Source organism: Acipenser ruthenus, chromosome 17, assembly GCF_902713425.1.
Source record: "Acipenser ruthenus chromosome 17, fAciRut3.2 maternal haplotype, whole genome shotgun sequence".
NCBI lineage: Eukaryota > Metazoa > Chordata > Actinopteri > Acipenseriformes > Acipenseridae > Acipenser > Acipenser ruthenus.
In genome coordinates this window covers 20,084,050-20,106,903 of record NC_081205.1, presented here as the reverse complement: position 1 = coordinate 20,106,903, position 22,854 = coordinate 20,084,050, and the positions used below count along the sequence as shown (strand labels likewise).

The following is a 22,854-nucleotide window of genomic DNA, read 5'->3' as shown; positions in this document are numbered from 1 at the left end:
AAGTTTCCTTGGCTGACCACTGCGTCTACGGTCCTCAACGTTGCCCGTTTCTTTGTCCTTCTTCAAAAGAACTTGGACAGCACATCTGGAAACCCCTGTCTGCCTTGAAATTTCTGCCTGGGAGAGACCTTGCTGATGCAGTATAACTACCTTGTGTCTTGTTGCTGTGCTCAGTCTTGCCATGGTGTATGACTTTTGACAGTAAACTGTCTTCAGCAACCTCACCTTGTTAGCTGAGTTTGGCTGTTCCTCACCCAGTTTTATTCCTCCTACACAGCTGTTTCTGTTTCAGTTAATGATTGTGTTTCAACCTACATATTGAATTGATGATCATTAGCACCTGTTTGGTATAATTGTTTAATCATACACCTGACTATATGCCTACAAAATCCCTGACTTTGTGCAAGTGTACCTAGAAGAATTGATGCTGTTTTGAAGGCAAAGGGTGGTCACACCAAATATGGATTTGATTTAGATTTTTCTTCTGTTCACTCACTTTGCATTTAGTTAATTGATAAATATAATCTATTAACATGTCTATTTTTGAAAGCATTCTTACTTTACAGCATTTTTTCACACCTACCTAAAACTTTTGCACAGTACTGTGTGTGTGTGTATATATATATATATATATATTCACACAGAGCTCTTTTTCATTTGCCATTTTTTGAAACTGTTGTGCAAATTCTGAGGCGGTAATAAGTGCAAGGTATTTTTGTCATTTGTACTTTGTAGCGAATGCGAACATCTGATTTTTGTATCCAAATACATGTCAAACAATATTTGTTTGAATATTCTGGTTTGTCCCAGCACAAAATATATACAACCCCCCCCCCAAAAAAAAAACAACGACTTAAATGTCAATGAAAAAGGCAGCCAAAACCCAGTTTTGATTAAAATGTATTGCTAGGTCAGATGTACCCACGCTACTTCCGTTTTTAGCACACTGAAGGCGGCACTGGCCTAAATGTTTGTCTACTTTACTTGGATTCTTATAGTTTTGCCTTTAATTATGATTAAATGTCTTGAAGTTTCGCCTTTTCTTTTTTTGTAATTGGATTTCCTTTCATACCCATAATCGTAATTGCAGTTGTAGTAGTCGTAGTGAATCACTTTGGCCTAGGTCTTCTCTACACAGATGTTACACTTACTGTTGGATCGATCGCAGCGACTGGTGTCCAGAAACAAATCTGACTTCTCTTGGGACATCTTTGCCATCTCGATTGCCACGTTCAGGTCTTCAATCCACTTCCCCATCTCCACCTTGGAGCTGTAGGGAGCGGGGAAACAAAGCAGGGTTACAATCTTCGACTGGCCAACTAACTAACAAACAATGAAGGAGTTCAACTTGAAACTAAAATTACAAGATTAAATTTAGGAATCTCAACAAATTGGCACCTACAATATTTCAAAAGGTACTTTAATTTATCTGACCTGCCAGATGGCCTGTGTCTTACCTTGCAGCTACAACGATTGTCCTTTGCGCAGAGTAGATGGTAAAACAGTGAGGGACAGACAACTCGTTGTCATTTTCCTCAATCTGAAAGCAATTGAAAAACTAATTACAGCCAAGAACAGACTTCTACACAGTATGGAGACCCTTGCATTGCACAGGAGACTATGACCAGTGCCCCAAGCATGGAGCAGTGTGCACAACTGAGGTTGAGGCAGGATAAATAGACTTTGTCCAATTCAAAAGTGAAGACTGGGAAACTAAATGAACTGGCCCTATCAGTTAATGTAGTGATGCTAAACCATTCAACAGAACTTCAGATCCACAAAAAAGCAAACTTTACAATAAATTTTCACAGATGTTTCAGCTATCTAATCACTAAACACTAGCCTTCTGTAAATGAATGTTAGGAATATTAGAGCATTACTGAACAGTTTTACATGACCACGTTACCTTTTTTTTTCATATCAGTTATATTTTTATATACTTCTATGTTGAGAGGAAACAGTATTTCTCCTGGTGATTGTTCTTGAGTTAAAATGTGAAAAAGCAATTCCCATGATGTGTAAATAAAAATACAAAAAAATTACAAAAGATAAAGAAAAGAGTTTCTTGTAAAAACTGCAGGGGGTTCTGTAACACAAGTCCATTTTTTTATATATAAAAAATGAGGGAAAGAAGGTGTCCAAGGAAATGTAGACTATTTGCATGTCTATTATAAATCAAGTTTGCACTTCCTCTTCCCTCCTTAGGTATAAGCAGAAAGGTCATACCATTACCAAATACCATTCTGTTACTGCAGCAGCATCTGAAGAGAATTACAGCACACATTGGCTACAGGAGAGTTCCACAGCAGTTTCTAAGGGGCAAACGGATGTCCTATGGTTGCTACAGTAAGAAGCTACACACAGCTCTATTGGTGCCCTTAGTGGAGGCTGGTTGGTGCTGCTGGGTTTGGGGCTGAACCCCCCAGGTTACTTACCGGCGCATCCAACACAATGAGCTGCAGAAGGGGAGTGAAATAAATAGAGAGTCGCTTATTACTGCTTGATACTCACAAGGTGCTGCAGCACATGGACGGAGTTATCAAGGATCCAATAGTCCCAGACTTCAAACTCAAAACACAACTATGTGGTTTTTAAACACGTACCACTAGCTACATTTTCTTTTAGTTCTATTTAGACTTGAAGTTTACACACACTTGAGCTTTGTGCGAGTAGTATTCCCAGAGGCATAATGTAATGTAAGGGGACTGGTAACTGCAATTACGTGATTCGTAAACATGAAGTAAAATGGGTATGTAATCACCGACATGGCCAGAGGTTCAAACAATGCAGCAGTGAAAAGGTACATTTTTACTGGCAATGAAACGCAACATGCCAGTCATTAATGAAATGTCACCCACACTTAGCATACAGTGCTTATATAACCTATAGATCAGAGATACTCACAATCATGCCGTGTAGAGGGAGCTGCCCGTGCACTTTAAACTGGTTGGTGGCCGTGACGCCTTTACTCGTGTACAGGAGCATGTCTGAAAACTAAGACTCACATACTCAGCATGGGACCCACACAGACTGCAAATTATCTCTGCATGCCAAGCAGCAAAGCACTTGTAGGGCACACTGTCTGCAGTAATAAATACATTGTTAGTTTAAGCAAATACAAAACACATTTAAAGTTCAAGTGTTACCTGTAAAATAATTCTGTTGATGAATTTACGTGAGTTTCAGTGAGAAATGTACCTTTACGCATTACACGGAATATGTCAAATCAGGAAAGCTCTGTTGGTCAGATGCTGTTCTATTTGAATAATGATTGCCATAACAATCTATAGTTCATTTGCATTGTCAAATCACCTTAATGCAGGCTTTTAGCACCACACCGTTCTAGCACTGCTCTGTGTGTTTGAGCAAAATAATATCCATTAGATATAAACATTTCACTAAAAAGGAAAAACAACTCTCAATCCATATCAGTATCACAGGTGAAGCAAGATTTAGTTTTGTATAAGCTTTAACATATAAATCTATGATTGAAAGATTCATCACAGCATATATACTATAGACACATCATGACAATCAATGGTAAGACCACCTAATAGATGTGCAAGGCAAACTCACGGTTCATGTAGTCAAATCAGCAATCTAACCTTCCTGCAGTATGTGCTTATGGTTACACCCATTCCAGGTTTTACTACGAGCTTGATTAGCCACAGTGTATTGGTAACAAGCTCAGGTGTGTCTTATTAAAAACTTAGTAAAACCAGGAAACTCAAACTGCTAAGCAATGGGAGTCTTATTTCCATCCCTGGTTACATACAAACAAGACACAGAAATGGCAGTTCCCTTTCAAGTATGAAATGTTTTCCATTACACAATGGGTTAACTGATTATGCTCAATTCAGCTGCGTCTTACGCCCACAATGTCAGCACGCATGTCTCCGCCCGCCCGCCCTGAAAGTGCTGTATTTGTGTTTCTCTTTTTATTCCTGGTGCTGTGCGTGTGGCTTACTGATTAAACATTGGCAGCAGTCTGGGCTCAGATGGTGTCTTGCAAGCTAGCGCTCCAGGACTGGCACTGTGTTAGCTCTCGGGCTGCACAGACTAACTTGTGGGCTGTAGCCCAACAGTTAGAGAGCTTTGTTCTGCTGCCCATGCCACAAAAGCAGGCAGCTTTGGCACCGCTTTGTGAAGGCTCGTCAGTGGGAGAAAGCTGCAAGCAGGCACTCTCAGGTTCTTGCACTGCATCCCTGTGTTGCTGCCTTGGTCATGCACAGTTTGCTTAGGCCCTGCCAATACCAACCATGCACCGTACCGTGCATCCGCACATCAGTGTACTGCACAGTGCCACTGTGCACTATACAGTGCTCCTGCACCGTGTTGCGCCGTACCGTATTCAATACTGTGCATGTTATCACCCAAGCGCATTACTACAGGTCTTGCTGCAGCAATGCCTGGGTTCCATTCTTGCATGACCTGCAAGAAGCCTATCCCTTTAGATAAGCATGATCAATGCGTGCGGTGTCTTGGGGCTGAGCATACAGGATCACTCCTCTTGTGAGGCCTGTGCACTGTTCACCAGGCGTTCGGTCGAGCGCAGGCACAAGCGGTCTTCGGTATCTACCTCATCCGCTTCTCCCCCCTAACCCCCCCGGGACAGCAGAAGTCGACCTCTTTGCCTCCCTGGAATCCGCTCATTGTCCCCAATGGTTCTCCATTCTGGGGAACAGGGGTCCACTGGGAATCGATGCCCTTGCACACGAGTGGCTAAAGGACTCTCCTGTATGCCTTTCCACCGGTAGCACTGCTTCCGATGTGCCTGGAAAAAAAAATCAGACAGGAAAAAGCCAGGGTGCTTTTAGTGGCCCCGTACTGGCACAGGAGTACATGGTTCTCCACGCTGGTGCAGCTATTGCACTACCAGCCTTGGCAATTGCGCACGCGCCACGACCTGCTCAGCCAGGCGCAGAGGACGTTGTGGCACCCCAACCCATCGAGCCTACAGCTCTGGGTCTGGCCCCTAAACGGCTCCATTTCAGCCAGTTAGGCTTGTCGAAGAGATTAATACCGACTCTCCAGAATGCGAGAGCTGCTTCAACACGTTCTCAGTATGGATACAAGTGGTGCGTGTTTCAAACTTGGTTTTTGGCACGTCAGGTTAATCACACGACTTGTCCGATGCCAGTCATTCTGCAGTTTTTGCAGGACCTCTGATGAGGGCAAGTCCCCCTCAACTTTGAAGGTTTACTTTGCAGTCATCTTGGCTTGCCATGTTAAAATTGACAGAGTGCCCAGGGGCTCATTTTCTGGCTGGACAGTTCCTAAAAGGGGCGTGGAGGCTTTGGCATATTTTGAAGGATAAAGTTCCTCAGTGGCGGTTAAATGTGGTGCTGCATGCACTCACAAAACCACCCTTTGAACTTCTGCATTTTACAGAGTTTAAATACCTGTCTCTGAAGGCAGCGTTTTTACTTGCCATCACCTCTGCTAGACATGCAAGTGAGATGCGGGCTTTTTCAGTGGCAAAAGCTTGTTTGTTTTTTACGGAGTCTAGGACTAAGGTCACGCACTGTACAACTCCAGCCTTTGTGCCCAAAGGCCTATCGACCTTCCATGTCAAATCAGACTGTGGAACTGGAGGCTTTTCATCCTCCACCATTCCAGTCAGATGAGGAGCGTCAGCTCCATACACTTTGTCCAGATAGGGCACTAGTGTATTACATTGACAGGACAAAAAGCTGAAGGCAATCTGAGCAACTGTTTGTATGCTTTGGAGCTAAGAACCAAGGTCAAACTCTATCAAAACAGAGACTATCCAATTGGATCGTGGAGACAGTTAAGATCATGGAGCAAGGCAACTTGCCCCCTCCAGAGACAGTCACTGGTCATTCCACCAGGGGTCTTGCTACCTCTTGGGCATTGTTTCAGGGTGCATCGGTCTCTGACATTTGCGATGCAGCGGTGTGGGGCCACTCCTCACACCTTCACAAGGTTCTACAGGCTTAACGTCCTGGATCCTCAGAACCCTGCCTTTGGAACCAGAGTCCTGACAGCGGCTTCTCAGCCGGATTCAGAAGCAGTAGTCATTATGCATTCTGTGGACGTTACCGTGCTTTATAAGTATGGCAAGCCATCAGTCTCGCCAAATTGGCTGTTCTGCAAATCATGTCCTTACGACGGCTTGGGCATACTTACCCACTGTGTAATGGAATACATTTTGTACTTGAAAGAGAACATTAGGTTATTATCATAATCCTGGTTCCCTGAAATAGAAGTGTATCCATTACAATTCTTTGGTCGCTGCGTACATTCTATGAAGTAGGCTGAAGAAAATTTATGGCACCAAGCGCAGTCCTGCACGCAATTTTGTCTCGTGTTGGGGCGGAGACAGGCATGCCGACGTTGTGGGCGTAAGACACAGCTTTGGTAGAGCGTTCAGTTGAATTGAGCATAACAGATTGCGTAATGGATACATTTCTATTTCAGGGAACCAGGGTTACGATAACCCAACGTTTCAGTAATTCAGTAAGAAAAACATCGCAAAGAAACCATGTACTTTTTGTACCCTCCCACTCCCACCCCCCACACTACATTATCAACTGTATTGAAAATGTAGTGGAATTGCAGCAGCACAAAACACTATAAAACATGTGAAGATTCACTTTACAAAAGTGAATTGATTTCTTTCAAATTCAGAAGCAGTTTCCAATATATAGCTTAATTCTAGAAATGTGTAAAATCTTGGGAGGGACGTACTCACCAGGAAGAACATTCTCTGCTGCAGCCCCTTTTTTGTCAGTTTAAAAAGACAGCCCTCCCGGATAAACTCCTGGAGAAAAGAAATACATTTAAAAAAAAAAGGAGAGAAAAACAGTGAGGTATAAAAACCAAGAAAAAAAAAAAAAACACTTACGGTTCAACCGAAAAAGTAGTCAGTTCTCCCAACATGGATCCCAATGATTCAGCATCAACGACATGGTTGCCAGTGAGTCAGCATCGGTAATTTAACCCATTCAAGAGTGCATCCTATTCTCTGCCTAAGTGTCACCACTAATTTCAGAATGTGTCCTGGTGTTAAATATTGGCTTATCTCCTTATAGGATTTTTAAACTTCAATCAAGTCCCCTGTTCTAGGCTTCATAGATTCACTTAAAATAGCATCTGTGTAGACCTATTAAAAAGGGACCAGTACACGACAATTTGAAATGATAATATTGTACCATACATTAACTTAATGTTTTATTTAAGGGGACCTTAAGAGGCATAGGGAGTTTGAAAAATCATGTTTTTAAAAAGATCTTTCTATTTTAATATTAGTCAGTTTTAAAGTAGCCACTTACTATCCCAAAAAATGTATTTTAAAGTTGAAATATGGTACCAATAATGTAGCCTACAGTAGATATCATTTCCATTTTGAAGATAACTTTGCCTATTTAAACAGAAAATGTAGACTTAGGTTTAACATCACCATATATGTTCTTTAAGGTCCTATTTAGAGTGTTGTATAAGTTACTAGCATTTGCATTGCACATTGCATTCAAAATGTTGCCCTTAGTCTAGTTTGCTAGAATCCCCAAGTCCTTTTTATTATGCAGGGACCATAACTTAACACTATTACCAGCCCTGTCTTGCTAGTGCATTGTACTCTGCATTACTCTCCTTAGAAGTTTCTGCCACAATCTGCATGAAGTATTACGCCAATAAGAAATTACAGTAATGTGTCTGCAGCCCCTCCCCCCCCCCCTGGAAAATGCAGGAGCACCTCCACTGAAAGAAGGGCTTTCAGAAGCCCCGCCCGTACCCACCCTGCCAGAGGCGATGAGGCTCTCGATCCCAATCAGGTCTCTCTGTAGCTCTGTGAGCTTCTGGAAATTCTCCAGCCGGATCAGACTGCTCTGCAGCTGGGCAGCCATCTCTGCCACCTCCTTCAGGGCATCTAGAAGAAGAGGGAAGTGTTGGGACAGGGCCAGAGACAGGGCTCTAACCGGCTCAGAATGGCTGCAGCTTTTTGTAAACTCACCTTTGCAGTCGCTGTAGTCCTGGTGGTCGGGAGTGTAGTGCTTGCACAGTCTCTCCAGGATGAGCTTGTAGTGCATGAGTCTCTGGATGGGCTTCAGCAGGAAGGTGTTGAGGGGCAGGTAGCAGACCTTCTGCAGCTCAAACTCTTTGTACACAGTCTCCAGCTTCTTCAGCCGCTTAGTGGCCTTCTCCAGCTCTGTCAGCACCTCGTCGTGCTTCTGCAGGTAGCTGGTGAACTCCTGTAGGGGCATGCACACAACAGCTTGGTATACAATCGCATGTTCAATGTACTGTGAAGCCATACTCTCAGTAACAACATATTGCACTACTATATTTAACACAGTTAAAAAGGTGGATTTCTACCAGAGCATTTTTGTGGATTTCTGTAAGTATTTACTTGTTTCACAAAAAACAACAATTAATAATGTGAACGGAAATTGTAAAACGTTGCCAGTTATATGTACAATAAATAGTGTCAGTGTCATTAGCTGCTTCATTCTTTAAAACGTATTAAACAGCTAATACAGTGTGAATTACAATATATATACACCTGTATAAGAAAGACATTCAAATAAAGTGGGTGACTAATATTTGTGGAACCTACTGTACTGCAACATGCACTTGCTTGCTGGCAGGTACTGACAAGCATATGCTACAACTGTACCCACCATAGCCTTGCCTTGATTACACCAGTTGAACCGGTACAGAGACAGAGCACAACCCTACCTTGAGAAAGCACATGTTCCTCAGCATCACATCACCAATCCTCTGATAATCCCCCTTCACATGAGCATTAGAGCGTCCCTCCCTGGAAGAATCAAAAACTGGTTAGTGAAATGCCTATTTGTTCAGGAAGAGTGCGTTACAACTCGAGATCACGGACTCACCAGAGTGCCAGCCTCTGGTCAATCTCTTTCAAGAATCCACGGTGAAACTCGTAAATGGGGTCAATGTTGGAGAACAGCAAGGTCATCAGGCCTTCAGGCATGGCGTTTTCCTTTATCACTGCACTGCGGAACCACTGCAGAGGAATGCCGTTACACATCAGCTACAGCCTGAAAGCACAAATCTTTGATACCATTAAGAAAGGGCTGAATGACAGACACACACAATATGTATAGGGTTATTCCAGCATGGAACCATGCTTACAAAGAAACAACACTTGTAAGACTGCGTCTCTCTTCTTGAAGAAATAACTAGGTAACCACATGGCTTTGAATTAAACACCATAGCCTGATCTATGGGGAAAAAAATGTCAAAGTTACTCTTTGTTCTGCAGGAGTGCCCTAAGCTTAGACTGTTGAATAAATATCCTATGGACTTAACTTTGTTAGAAGATTACAGAACACACAAACATATATTTAATTACAAACTCTGTAAACCCTTTTATATCCACTGCCTCGTTTTTCATGAAACCCAAATTAGATGCTACAGGACAAACAGGTATATTGTAAACCTCCCTCAAAGTACAAATGCAATGCAACCTATAGTGAAAGAATAGAGCAGAGAGATGCTCACCACTGTGATAACCTCCAAATCCTTCAGGTAAGTTCTCTCCGTTGTCAGAATCTCTTTGGCAATGAAGTAGGCTTTGTCTGCTGGATACCTCTGAAGTCAAAAAATACAAAGTCATTTCCAGTTGTATCCAACAGCAGGTTTCCTTTCTCTTCAAATTGAGTTTAAGGGGATTTAGCTGTACAGTAAGTATTCATAATCAGTATATATATATATATATATATATATATATATATATATATATATATATATATATATATATCTCACACACACACAGACGTGCTCAAATTTGTTGGTACCCTTACAGCTCACTGAAATAATGCTTCATTCCTCCTGAAAAGTGATTAAATATAATATATAATGTATAATTGCATGCCTTTGGTATGTCATAGAATAAAGCAAAGCTGTGAAAAGAGATGAATTATTGCTTATTCTACAAAGATATTCTAAAATGGCCTGGACACATTTGTTGGTACCCCTTAGAAAAGATAATAAATAATTTCAAACTAATTAGTTTCTTTAATTAGTATCACACATGTCTCCAATCTTGTAATCAGTCATTCAGCCTATTTAAATGGAGAAAAGTAGTCACTGTGCTGTTTGGTATCATTGTGTGCACCACACTGAACATGGACCAGAGAAAGCAAAGGAGAGTTGTCTGAGGAGATCAGAAAGAAAATAATAGACAAGCATGGTAAAGGTAAAGGCTACAAGACCATCTCCAAGCAGCTTAATGTTCCTGTGACAACAGTTGCAAATATTATTAAGAAGTTTAAGGTCCATGGAACTGTAGCCAACCTCCCTGGGCGAGGCCGCAAGAGGAAAATCGACCCCAGATTGAACAGAAGGATAGTGCGAATGGTAGAAAAAGAACCAAGGATAACTGCCAAAGAGATACAAGCTGAACTCCAAGGTGAAGGTACGTCAGTTTCTGATCGCACCATCCGTCGTTTTTTGAGCGAAAGTGGGCTCCATGGAAGAAGACCCAGGAGGACTCTACTTTTGACAGAAAAACATAAAAAAGCCAGACTGGAATTTGCTAAAATGCATATTGACAAGCCACAATCCTTCTGGGAGAATGTCCTTTGGACAGATGAGTCAAAACTGGAGCTTTTTGGCAAGTCACATCAGCTCTATGTTCACAGACGAAAAAATGAAGCTTTCAAAGAAAAGAACACCATACCTACAGTGAAACATGGAGAAGGCTCGGTTATGTTTTGGGGCTGCTTTGCTGCGCCTGGCACAGGGTGCCTTGAATCTGTGCAGGGCACAATGAAATCTCAAGACTATCAAGGCATTCTGGAGCGAAACGTACTGCCCAGTGTCAGAAAGCTCTGTTTCAGTCGCAGGTCATGGGTCCTCCAACAGGATAATGACCCAAAACACACAGCTGAAAGCACCCAAGAATGGATAAGAACAAAACATTGGACTATTCTGAAGTGGCCTTCTATGAGTCCTGATCTGAATCCTATCGAACATCTATGGAAAGAGCTGAAACTTGCAGTCTGGAGAAGGCACCCATCAAACCTGAGACAACTGGAGCAGTTTGCGCAGGAAGAGTGGGCCAAACTACCTGTTAACAGGTGCAGAAGTCTCATTGAGAGCTACAGAAAACGTTTGATTGCAGTGATTGTCTCTAAAGGTTGTGCAACAAAATATTAGGTTAGCGGTCCCATCATTTTTGTCCATGCCATTTTCATTTGTTTTATTATTTACAATATTATGTTGAATAAAAAATCAAAAGCAAAGTCTGATTTCTATTAAATATGGAATAAACAATGGTGGATGCCAATTACTTTTGTCAGTTTCAAGTTATTTCAGAGAAAATTGTGCATTCTTCGTTTTTTGTGGAGGGGTACCAACAAATTTGAGCACGTCTGTGTATATATATATATATATATATATATATATATATATATATATATATATATATATATATATAGAGAGAGAGAGAGAGAGAGAGAGTTTCCTTTTCCCTGCTGCCCACAGTGTCTTCAATATCCTCCTTTGCCATCTTCCAACATATCCAGGCAGCAGTATTTAACTGATTGCAATTCAGATTCTATCTCTAGTTCTCTCCACTAAGATGAAATGGAAACAAAAACACCCAATTACTTTGTAATTCAGCACTATTCTATATTGTACTATTCTAGCAATACTCCCCCCCACCAAAAAAAGTGCAGTATCTTATACACCAACTAATGTATTAAAGTATTAATTTCTCCTCAAATTCATATTAACAATTCCATTGCAAAAAAACAGCGTCACTAGAATGAGGTTGATAAAGCAGCAAAAGAACCAGTTCTTCCATAAACCGCAACTGAAAACGTCAGCCGCAGTACTGACCAGCAGCAACAATCACATGGAGAGCAAGAAACATGGGCTCTACAGGTTACTGAAATCTTTCGGATCTTGGCGACCCAAACGGCAGCAACAATTTAGTTTATCCAATCCATTAGGAGGTGCCAATTCTCAAACTCTGCATCTGCCCAACATATTGCTTTAAAATAAAAACACTGCCCTGGAAATCTGAGATACTTTGTTACTTGCACATATAATTCAACATGTCCCCAATTCACGTAAAACTTTGTTAAAAATAAAAATAGAACACACAGTCTGCCTTGTGGACAGAGCAGGAGGCTGGCAGGCACACTGGATTAGTTAGAGCTGAAGGACTGGGAATGGGGTTGAGGATGGTATACCACACAAGGACTGTGGCTTACTTGTTGAAGCTAAGGGTTTGAGTGTCTTGATGCCTCTTTTCCACAGTAATCTTTACCCCACCCCTGGCTCGGCTCGCAGTTGGATTCAGATGTCTTGTGAGGCTCGCGTTTCACGGTTTGGTTCTTGCTCGGCTCAACAAATAGCCAGTGGAGAACCACCCATACCCGTACCATACCGAGCCCTCACGGGTCGGAAGTGCCAGTGGAGAAGGTGTATGTGTAGCCTAGTGGATGGGGAACAGTGTAGCCAAGTTCAATTGAGGGCAGGGGTTTACTGGGAGGTAGGATAGTTTAGTAAAAAAAAGCAGGGTATGCGGTAGATGCAGAGGGTCTGCGGGGTGAACTGGCTCAGTTAGGCTGGGGTGCGGACAGTGTACCTTCTTCCTGCCCTCCTCCTCCTCATCCAGCCTGGCAGTGCCCACCTCACTCAGGATGGGGCTCTGCAGGGGTGAGGGCGCCTGGCCCGGCAGGCTGAGTGTTGACATCTGGAAGGAGGGAGACAGGGTCAAATGGCTCTTCAAGGCAAAGGGAGAGAGCTGAGGGTTGTCCATTGATATCCCTGCCAGGAGAAAAAACAAAGAGCTCTCAGCACTTAAGACATGTGGCCTCTGGAACATTTGCACTTGTGAACCTCTTACCTAATCAAAAATAATGCCAAAGATTAATTCATTAAAATGAGCATAACATTTAGTTCATTGGTAGACAAGGTATTTGGAATTCTGTTTGAATTAAAAAATCTTGAATGAATGTTTGATCGTTCTGTACCCTCATTCCACAGTTCTCTCTGCTTTAAAACAGCAGAGAATCTTCAGAGGTATGGATTCCATTTGTGCTCCAGGAGAACTCATGCACTCTATACACAACTTATCTGTTCATCACATATGGGTCTATGGGCATAAAGCCTTGGATATCAAATCAAATAGTACGGACTGGTTTGTTTTAAGCATCCACTTTCAATACCAGCACACAGAGCTCTGGCAGCATGGCATCAATTGTAAGGCAGTGGTTTGTAAATTTCAAAAGGGTGTGGGAAATGACACATCAATGCTAATTGTATTAATATTTTGTATATTAATTTTTTTTTGGCCTTACTGTGCTGTGGATTATCTACCACTATAATCTGAATCCTACTCATTTTAAACCTACAGGTTCTGACAAATCAAATAACTGTATTTACTATATTAACACCACCATCTGCAGGGTATTGTCCACATATTCACCTAATTATACTTGCATACCCACATTTTGTATCCAGTGTGACTGCAGTTTCCTGCACATGTCTGAACTTGAAATTAAGGCCACTAAACTTAAGTTTATGATCAGCTAATGCGTGTTTAATTTTTTAACCAAGCTTGTTCCCCCTTTTGAACAAGGCAGCAATGTAGTAAGCCGATTCCATTTCCTTATCAGTACAGCGAGCCACGAGCTCCAATTCTATTCTTCAAATTGATCGAAACATTGTCACATTGAATAGTCGCTCTGGCATCTAGACATACACCTCATCCACAGGGTAAAATGGATTACAGGATGCACCAGATTGGATATGATGAGCTTGTATGCTCGGGCTTCCTGCTAATAGAAGTATCATGGACAGAAGCCTAACCAAATCATTATTCAACCACCAGCAGTTTAGACAGTTGGAAAACCGCTGCCAAGGCAAAGTACTTCCTGTGACTGCTTACATATTCTAAATCCTGGCATCAGTCATAAACAGAGTTGTGTGACTGCTTCTTATTCTTGGATACTTCTTTACCTTTACCTGTTAGCGAACAGCTCAGGCTCTTACATATTTTCCATTGAGAGCACATCACTCAACATGCATAATTAAGTAAACTCAGCACTTTTTTTTTTTTTTTAAGAAACAAAAACAAAGAAGCTTACAGATAGAGGGAAATGACAAAGATACATATAGGAAAAAACAGGCACAAATTAAACCACATAATTACCAGGCAGATAATGTTAATGAGAGGAGGATCATAAAGAATCAAAAATCAGTCCTGTTTCAAAGCAAAATGCTTTCTCTTCCTTCTAGTAACATTAGTGACTTCATCTAAAAAACTGGAATATAAGGATTGCCAGTGTGGAAATTATATCTTGTTTCTAAACAGATTTTGACACCATGATCACATGCACATTTAGCATATCTTGAAACAAAACATTGTAAATAAAAGATGACCGTCCTTATAATACATACCTTTTCATTCCTCTTGAAAAATACTGAGCCATTTCCAAAGATGTTTAAATGCATTACATTAAAAAACAGAAATCACGGGTATGATCGTCAACCCTTGAAACTCTTGCAATGTGTGTTCTATGAATTCAATTTGTTTGGGAGAACACAAAAAAAACTCTTCTCCACTCAATGCCATGGCTTACTATCACACACAGCGTAGTAGCCATTTAAGACATGCTCCCGATACCACCTTAAAACAACATCTGCCGGAGTCAATATAGACATTTCTACATGCATTTCCACTAATCAGATTGAATTTCATACAAAAGGATAACACCTTTTTTGTAAAAAAATAAAAACACATTTAAGCAATGCAATTATTATTATTTAGTTCTTAGCAGTCGCCCTTATCCAGGTCGACTTACAATTGTTACAAGATATTTTTTACATACAATTACATTATTCTTTACACATTATTTTTACATACAATTACCCATTTATACAGTTGGGTTTTTACTGGAGCAATCTAGGTAAAGTACCTTACAGCAGCAGTGTCCCCCACCTGGGATTGAACCCACAACCCTCCGGTCAAGAGTCCAGAGCACTAACCACTACTCCACACTGCTGCCCTTTTGTAGCCTACTGTACAAGGGAGCACAGCTTTAAGGAGAAATTTTATGAAACTTTGAACACTTGTAAATACTGATATGAACTACTAAATGCAATTGATCACACTAATATTTTTTACCATGAATGTTTTTTGAATTGTTTAAATTATTCCCATGGCTACTAGGGGCACAAGGAGTAATTACATAATGTAGTGACTTCAGCCTATTTGGTACATTAGTGAGGGAGTCGTATGCTGGTCCAGGAAGCATTAATTTGATAGATGTCTGACCAAAACATTTAACATGTATAAAACCAGCCAAAGTAGAAAAATGAAATATAAAAAAGATTTGGCCTTATTTATATAACTTATTTCTGATTTTATATCAAACAACCTTTGGCAGCCATGTCAACAAGCTTCTTGAACGGTAGGTTGTAACTCAGTAACAGCAACACAGTTCCAATCAGATGTGCCTATTTCCAAAGGCAAACATTTTTCTACATACTGGAGTTGCAGAATCTAAGATCGGAAAAATGTGAAGATCTAAACACAGTATCTATTTCTTACTTTGAAAAGATTTCCAATTCAGACGCTTCCAAAATGTGGGAGCAAAGACATCAACTGTTTAAATATATATGGAATCATCACTGAAAGCACACATTAATAGTGTCATTTCACTATCGGAGTGCAGCCTTAACAGATAAGTTGCTTTCCTTCCCCTAAATACAAAGAAAACCCAGAAGTAAAACAGAGCTCCAAAGGTTGCTCTATGACCCGGAACTAATTTGTGGTACTTGTTTATCAGGAATGTTGCCAGCCTTTTAAGCAACCCAGCGCTTTAAAATATACCCTGCAGCAGAAAACTAAAGCAGATAGGGCAAAGGTAGAGAAAACACTCACAGCAGTTACTGTAAAGAAAAGTACTGTAATGCATTGGCCACGTTCCAAAATAAACATGGAGTCTTAGCTGGAAGGAGCCTGTGAAATCTGGCACTAGCACACAAACACACATCCAATAAAAGCTATAAAAATTGAGGGGGTAGTGAATTAAAGTCATACTGTAGGTCTAGATATAGTATAACTACATTTACTGTAAAACAATTTACAGAAGGGAACATTGTTTATTTCAGGGGAAACGGCAAGAATGTTTAGATTTATAATATATCCTCATGAAGCAAAATATTAACTAAATCCAGCAATAGGAAAAAGGGTGACTCACAGGAGCAGTGTAGAAAAGGAAACTGCAGATATGCAGGCTTCAGAAAGGAGGGAGAGCGATCCATACAAACACAAATAAAAATGCCTCATGCCATTGGACCTGACTTACTTTTCAGTTAGGGGATGTGAAATATGCTTGGATTAATATTTATAGAAAAGTCTCTGGTACCCCATAGAGGACTTGCACTTTACTAGCCAGTGACCACAAATTAAATGGTTGGATGTCATTGAGGTAATAAATTCCTTAAAAACCATTAGCATAAAAACAAACATGCTCACAAGGTTACTAAACTTTATTTTCACTGGACTTGGAAGCAGCCAATTACAGTAACCCTTGCACAACATTATTCTTTCTTTTTGTATACAGCAGACGTATGGAGACCCAAGTGTCTCACTCAGCCCAAGACATTGTGGTGTCAATTTATGGTGTGGTGGTTAGATGAACTGGCTTCACCCAAGAACTAATTTAAAGTTTTTTGCTAATGACATGTAAGAATCTAATACACAGCAGAGTTCTAAACTGTATATAGTTAGGGTATTTTACACATTTTTAATTTTTGTATATATTTTTGTGTATTATTTGTAGTATTAGTAAGCAGTTGGTTGTTCTGATATCTGGTGTTTTTAATGTTTATTTTTTTAACACTGTAATGAACCAAGACATGTGTTCCAGTGCGCTATTTCTACAACTACAGCAGCAGTGTGGAGTAGTGGTTAGGGCTCTGGACTCTTGACCAGCAGGTCGTGGGTTCAGACCCAGGTGGGGGACACTGCTGCTGTACCCTTGAGCAAGGTATTTTACCTAGATTACACCAGTAAAAAAACCCAACTGTATAAATGGGTAATTGTATGTAAAAATAAGGTGTGAAAAATAATGTAAATTGTATGTAAAATAAATAATGTGATACCTTATAACAATTGTAAGTTGTCCTAGATAAGAAATAAACTATAGTATACATCATTTTTCCACATAGATACACTTGTGGCTTTTTACTTAACGTTCGGTTGCTAATAAGCAGCATCTACTGTATAATTTATACACACACACACACACACACACAGATGCACAATGAAAACACAACAGTAAGTTTTACATCAATAGCTCATTGGGCACATACATAATGTTATTTACATTTTAAATAGATAGGTTTATTGATTGTTTGAGTACTATTCCTTGGGATAACAAAATACTGAGCTCAAGTCAGGCGATTTCATGAAAAACACCACGTGCTCAGTGTTTGGTATTTGAGTCGAGTTAAAATTGCCAAAATCAGTCGATTAAGAATCTGTATAAAACAGCCATTCGAAAAACATGATTTTAAATTAGCACAAGAACAGCGAAAGATACGACCATGCCCCGCTTGAATAATGAAGATCGCCTGGTTGCTATCAGCAGGATTGAAGGCGGCCTCTGTGAGAGAAGTTGCCCAGAGAAGGAGATGTTCTGCTTCAAAAATCAGCAGACTAGTCCAGAGAAACCAGGAAACCGGCTCTGTGAGGGACAGACCACGGACCTGTAAGGCCCAGGACCGTTATGCTGACTGTTGCGTTGTTCAAGCCAACCGGTGGTGCATTAGAAGTGTGATGATGTGGGGAGGAATCTCCTTTAACACAAGAACGCCTTTGTGCAGAATGAGGGTAACCTTACTGCTCAGCGATACATTAGTCCTTGAGGCAACAGTTTTACCGTTCCTGCAAGCCAATCCAGAAGTATCGATTTTCCAGCAGGACAATGCAAGACCACACAATGCTAGGATTAAAATTGCACGACTTTAAGAAAACAATGTTGAGGTCTTGCCATGGCCAGCTTTTTCTCCTGACCCGAGTACATCTGTGGGACCAAATCGCCAGTGCCATCCATAGGAGACAACCGCAACCAGCCAACCTTTGCCAACTGGCTACAGCTGCACAGGAAGAGTGGCAGAACATCCCACAGCAGTCTATTCAGAGGCTGATCAAGTCTATGCATCAACGCTGCCAGGATTGTGTTGATGCTCAGGGAGGTCATACCCGATACTAACTTTGTAATACTTTCATTTTGACTGTATGATTCTTTGATCTGTATTTTTGCTCACATTTTCCGTGATTTTGTTTGATATCAATGTTTAAAATATTTGATTAAATCCATTAGACCCAAGTGTTGCATTTATTTTGTGCATCAGTATGTGTGTAACCTACATTTACATACACACACATATAGATATATATATATATATATCTATATATATATATATATATATATATATCTATATATATATATATATATATATATATTGATATATAGATATATATATATATATATATATCTATATATATATAGATATATATAGATTATATATCTATATATCTATATATTAGATATAGAGAGATAGATAGAGATATATAGAGATAGAGATATATATATATATATATATATATATATATATATATATATATATATATATATATATATATATATATATATATATATATATATATATATATATATATATATATCAGATGATGGCATTAAAAAATGGATGCAAAGTAGGAAAATTGCACAAGTGGACTACATAGGATTTAATAGGTTAGTTTCTGCAAATAGACCCATGGTAGTTCATCAACTTCCATAGTAAATTTCATTTTTGGCTGTCACTTATAGTATACATGATGTTTTATGTTAGGAGTATGAAAAAAATATATATATATAGCCAAGCATCAGCACTTTAAAATCATGCCTAATTAAACCGGTTTCTAAAGAAAAAAAAAAAAAAAAAACAGTACAAATAAAACTTGAAAATCAGAACCCCAATAACATATCCATTGCAATGAAACTACAATGATAAAACATACTAGAACATTTTTAAATGGTCAGATTTTTACTATTTAAAATGATTGCATCCCGTGAATTCACAAGAGCTTAACAATCTAATAAAGGAATTTAACAAGTTTCTCCAGTTACACAAAATTGGATTATTTTATTTTTTTAGTATAGTAAAAATTACAATGAATACAAATTTGTTTGACACCAGTACTTTACAAAATATAAAGTTAAATGAAAATAATGGTTTTCTAGGCAACACATCTTTTATATACTGTATATCATTATCTAAATGTGTACCCGGATATTTCTGCAATATGGGAATAAGAAAGGACAGTAAGTGAGAGCGAGTATAAGGCAAGAACGGAAACAAGACAATTGAAAAGGCATGTTTCGGAATATGAAAAGTAATATTTAAAATCAGGAGCTAGAACATGTATAAACATAATACATTGGCATCAGAAGATATGTAGACATTTGAACTAAAAAACAAAAACACACCTCTTTACGACATCATAAATCAAGGGTTTTTAGATCTGATCTATTCATCAGTCACAAACATTATCTTTTGTTTCCAATTTCCTACTTTTTCCATTCAGCATGCATTCCGACAACCTTATTTTGTTCTGATCTACAAAATATAACTTTCAATTGTTTCATTTCTAATTTGAATATTCAAAGCATTGCAGTATCCACTTTCAATGGTCATCAATATGCAATTAAACTTCTGTCTAGGTTCACAGACCACAATTTGCACCAACTTGGACTGCTTTACCTTTGCCAGATTTTTCAACTACTTTACTTGTGAAACCAGTCACACAGGCGAGGCTAAAATAATAATTAAAAATCACATTTTGTATAGGATTATACTACTTCTCTAGCCATGATCTGCAGTGAAATCTATAGAATCTACAGAAGATGCACCTCGGTGTACAATACTATACTGGTATGTACTGTACTGCATTGCTGGGAAGTTCTAGGACTGGAGTTACATTTTCACTTGCTCCACAAGGATTACTCAAGGGGTAAAGGGATGCTATTTAATAAGATGATGTTTATTTTATTTATTTTTAAATACACTCAAGCGTAGCCAGTGAAAACAAGTTTACCTTAAAATTTGCTAAAAACAGATCACCTTATCTGATACAAACGGAGATATTCATTTGAATATCTAGCTTTGAGCGGACTGGATTACCCTACAAAATGCTTGTGTACTACAAGTCCCAGTCTTCAGATTTGGCACATCCAAATGAGCAACAATTGGGTTTTTAATGTGGGTGTGAACTTTACTTGTATTGATTTACCCAGAGCTGGACATGGGCTTTAAGAGAAGAGTACAAAACTGAATATACTGATTTTCTTCATACTGATTTTCCCCCAGACTGAAAGTGGACACTACAATGCCTTAGATTCCATGGCTGTAAGAGGTTTTAGGAGTAGAGCGGTGCATCGAAGTGAACTCCACCAGCGGGAGAGTGGCTAAGGAACCTGAAACCCCCTTTTTTGCAAAATGACAATAATGAGAATGGCTAAACTGCACCTTATTTCACCAAAATTAAAGAAAAAAACCTACATAAAAACAAAATATTAAGAACTATTAGTGATTTTTCTTCATTTGCTTTAAAAACATTCAAAATTAAAATTGTATTTATCACATTCATATCACCTAGAAAGAAATGACTTATGAAAGAAATGATATAGATTATATATATATATATATATATATATATATATATATATATATATATATATATATATAGATATATATATATATAGTTACATTTTCAATTAAAATATAAAAAAAAGTATTTCTTGAAAATATACATAATACACAGCAATTATAAACAGATATACCACCATCCACAGCACAAGACACAGGGTAATGATCACTCAAACAGCACTAGCGCAACAAACCTGCTTTCGCATTATTCTCTTTCTAGAATTAGATGATGACAAACAGGCTGTAGAAATCAAATGAGAAGCACAGGGATAAGTACAAAAGACATGCTAATTTTATAAATAAGGGACAAGGTGCCCACGTGTTTGGAAAGAGAGGACTATAGTGGTTCATGCATACGTGTAATGATTGTGATGAACAATGTTGTTTCTCAATCATACTGAATTCACAAAGATGAGCAATTACTGCCCCTCAGAAAGTGTGATATTTAGGATATGCAGCAGACTAATGAATCTAAAGCAGCTCTGATTTAGAAAAAATGGAGAAAAGACTGATTAGTAGCAAGAAACCTATCTGCTCCAATTCTGGTACAGATTCAGGGGAACTGCTTTAAGACCTAAACTATTTTCTTGCCCCCCACCCCCTCCCCTCCCCTCCAGAGTATTCAAGTAAGAATTTATCATGTTTTAAAAAAAAAAAAATAAAAGAAAAAAGAAAAAGGAGGCATGTGGATAGGTAAAATGGATTATAGGGATGGAAATATCAGGAGGCAAGGTACCGTTTTAACCCTTTGAAGTCCTATGTCCGACATTGCAATTTTCCCTTTCCGGTGCAATGTCAAATGACAGGGTCAAAAAGACGTAAACAGGTCTCTAGTTGGGGCTGGAGATGCAGTACTGAGTGTCCTGTTGATATGCAGGGCCTTTTAAACCCGTTTTACTGTGAAAAAAACACTTTTAAAACAGCGCGTCTAAAATAAACTGCGCGTGTGAAAATAATTTGGACCCGACGCAGCTGAGATGTGCTGAATAAATTGACGGCAAAGGGTTAATGCTTTTGCATAAGTGCAAAAATTGGAAAATCTGTGGTGCGTTTCTGCATCTATGCCACACAACTATCAAAACTGCTGTACTACACTTTTTCAAAAGCTATTCACATTTAACACAGCATACATCCCTGGACAAGAAATTGTGTTTGATTTTATATATATATATATATATATATATATTCCCTGCACACATTTACAATTCCACCAAGCTAAAAGGCAATTACATGCTTTCCTATAATCAACTTGTATCATGAATTTTTATGGTTTCAAGAACTTCAGTAGTTCAAACCTTATAGAAATACTTTGAGTTTGGAAAATATTTTCCATTCTTGGATGTAAACATCTGTGGGTCATAATATAACAATTAAAAAAGATCCCTTGGTCTACATAAAAGTACATTGCCTAATAATGGCTTAGTAATAAAGGTCAGTGTTTCGCACTGACATTCATAATATGGCACGTTAGTGATTAAGACCACAGTATTTATTGGCACTTTTGTTACAATTTCAGTTAAAAAAGGCCCAGTTAATTCCTGTTTGTATTAATCTTCTCCTTGTCTATCTCCGGTCAATATAGAAAGTGCTCATTGTCTACCTCCATTTCATATACTTGCCCCTCAATACAAATCTATTAGGTATCTTAACTCCCGTAAGATATTACCGTGACCCCCTAAGACCCCCCCCCAGTATAAATTCAGAACATCATCCCCCAAATCTGTGTTTATAAAGAACACAAAGAGTTAGAAATTACAGGTTTATGTGGGGCCTCCCAACCGCATCCCTGAGCCCCAGTGTCTTAAGGCTGTGGCACTCGAGAACAAAGTTGTCACCAGGCTCGCTGGCCAGTGGGTTGTTGTAGAAGAGGTTGTGCTCGGGGGGCAGGGCACTCTCAGAGCCCCATTCAGAGTCTGAGTCACTGCCACTGCTGGAGCTGGAGCCCTCTGTGGCAGTGGGAGGGCAGCTCAGCTGCCCTAGCTGCTCCACGATGTCACTGAACTGGAAGGCTGAGCTGGATTCTGAGCGAATGGAGCAGGCTGGGAAGTTTACCATGGAACTTGCCACGGATTGGTTGCTGGAACTGGGTAGTTTGAGCGAGGCCGAGTCAGAGATGCCATTGAG

At 39.4% G+C, this 22,854-nt stretch overlaps 1 protein-coding gene across 6 annotated transcripts in view; it reads right to left on the bottom strand.

The window, feature by feature from the left end:
- The window catches only part of farp2 (FERM, RhoGEF and pleckstrin domain protein 2), a 60,620-nt gene that overhangs the window by 9,949 nt on the left and 27,817 nt on the right, over window positions 1-22,854 (bottom strand). For 4 of the 6 annotated variants that reach the window (XM_058990072.1, XM_058990075.1, XM_058990071.1 and 1 more), the window contains exons 14-24: window positions 12,590-12,771; window positions 9,493-9,582; window positions 8,862-8,995; window positions 8,701-8,782; window positions 7,976-8,213; window positions 7,761-7,891; window positions 6,716-6,784; window positions 2,905-2,994; window positions 2,436-2,456; window positions 1,458-1,540; window positions 1,152-1,270 (exon numbers count right to left, since the gene is read on the bottom strand). In XM_058990072.1, coding sequence (XP_058846055.1) covers window positions 1,152-1,270; window positions 1,458-1,540; window positions 2,436-2,456; window positions 2,905-2,994; window positions 6,716-6,784; window positions 7,761-7,891; window positions 7,976-8,213; window positions 8,701-8,782; window positions 8,862-8,995; window positions 9,493-9,582; window positions 12,590-12,771 — 1,239 coding nt within the window. The remainder of the gene's footprint in view (window positions 1-1,151; window positions 1,271-1,457; window positions 1,541-2,435; window positions 2,457-2,904; window positions 2,995-6,715; window positions 6,785-7,760; window positions 7,892-7,975; window positions 8,214-8,700; window positions 8,783-8,861; window positions 8,996-9,492; window positions 9,583-12,589; window positions 12,772-22,854) is intronic. The other 2 variants (XM_058990074.1, XM_034038672.3) reach the window with 2 other exon arrangements.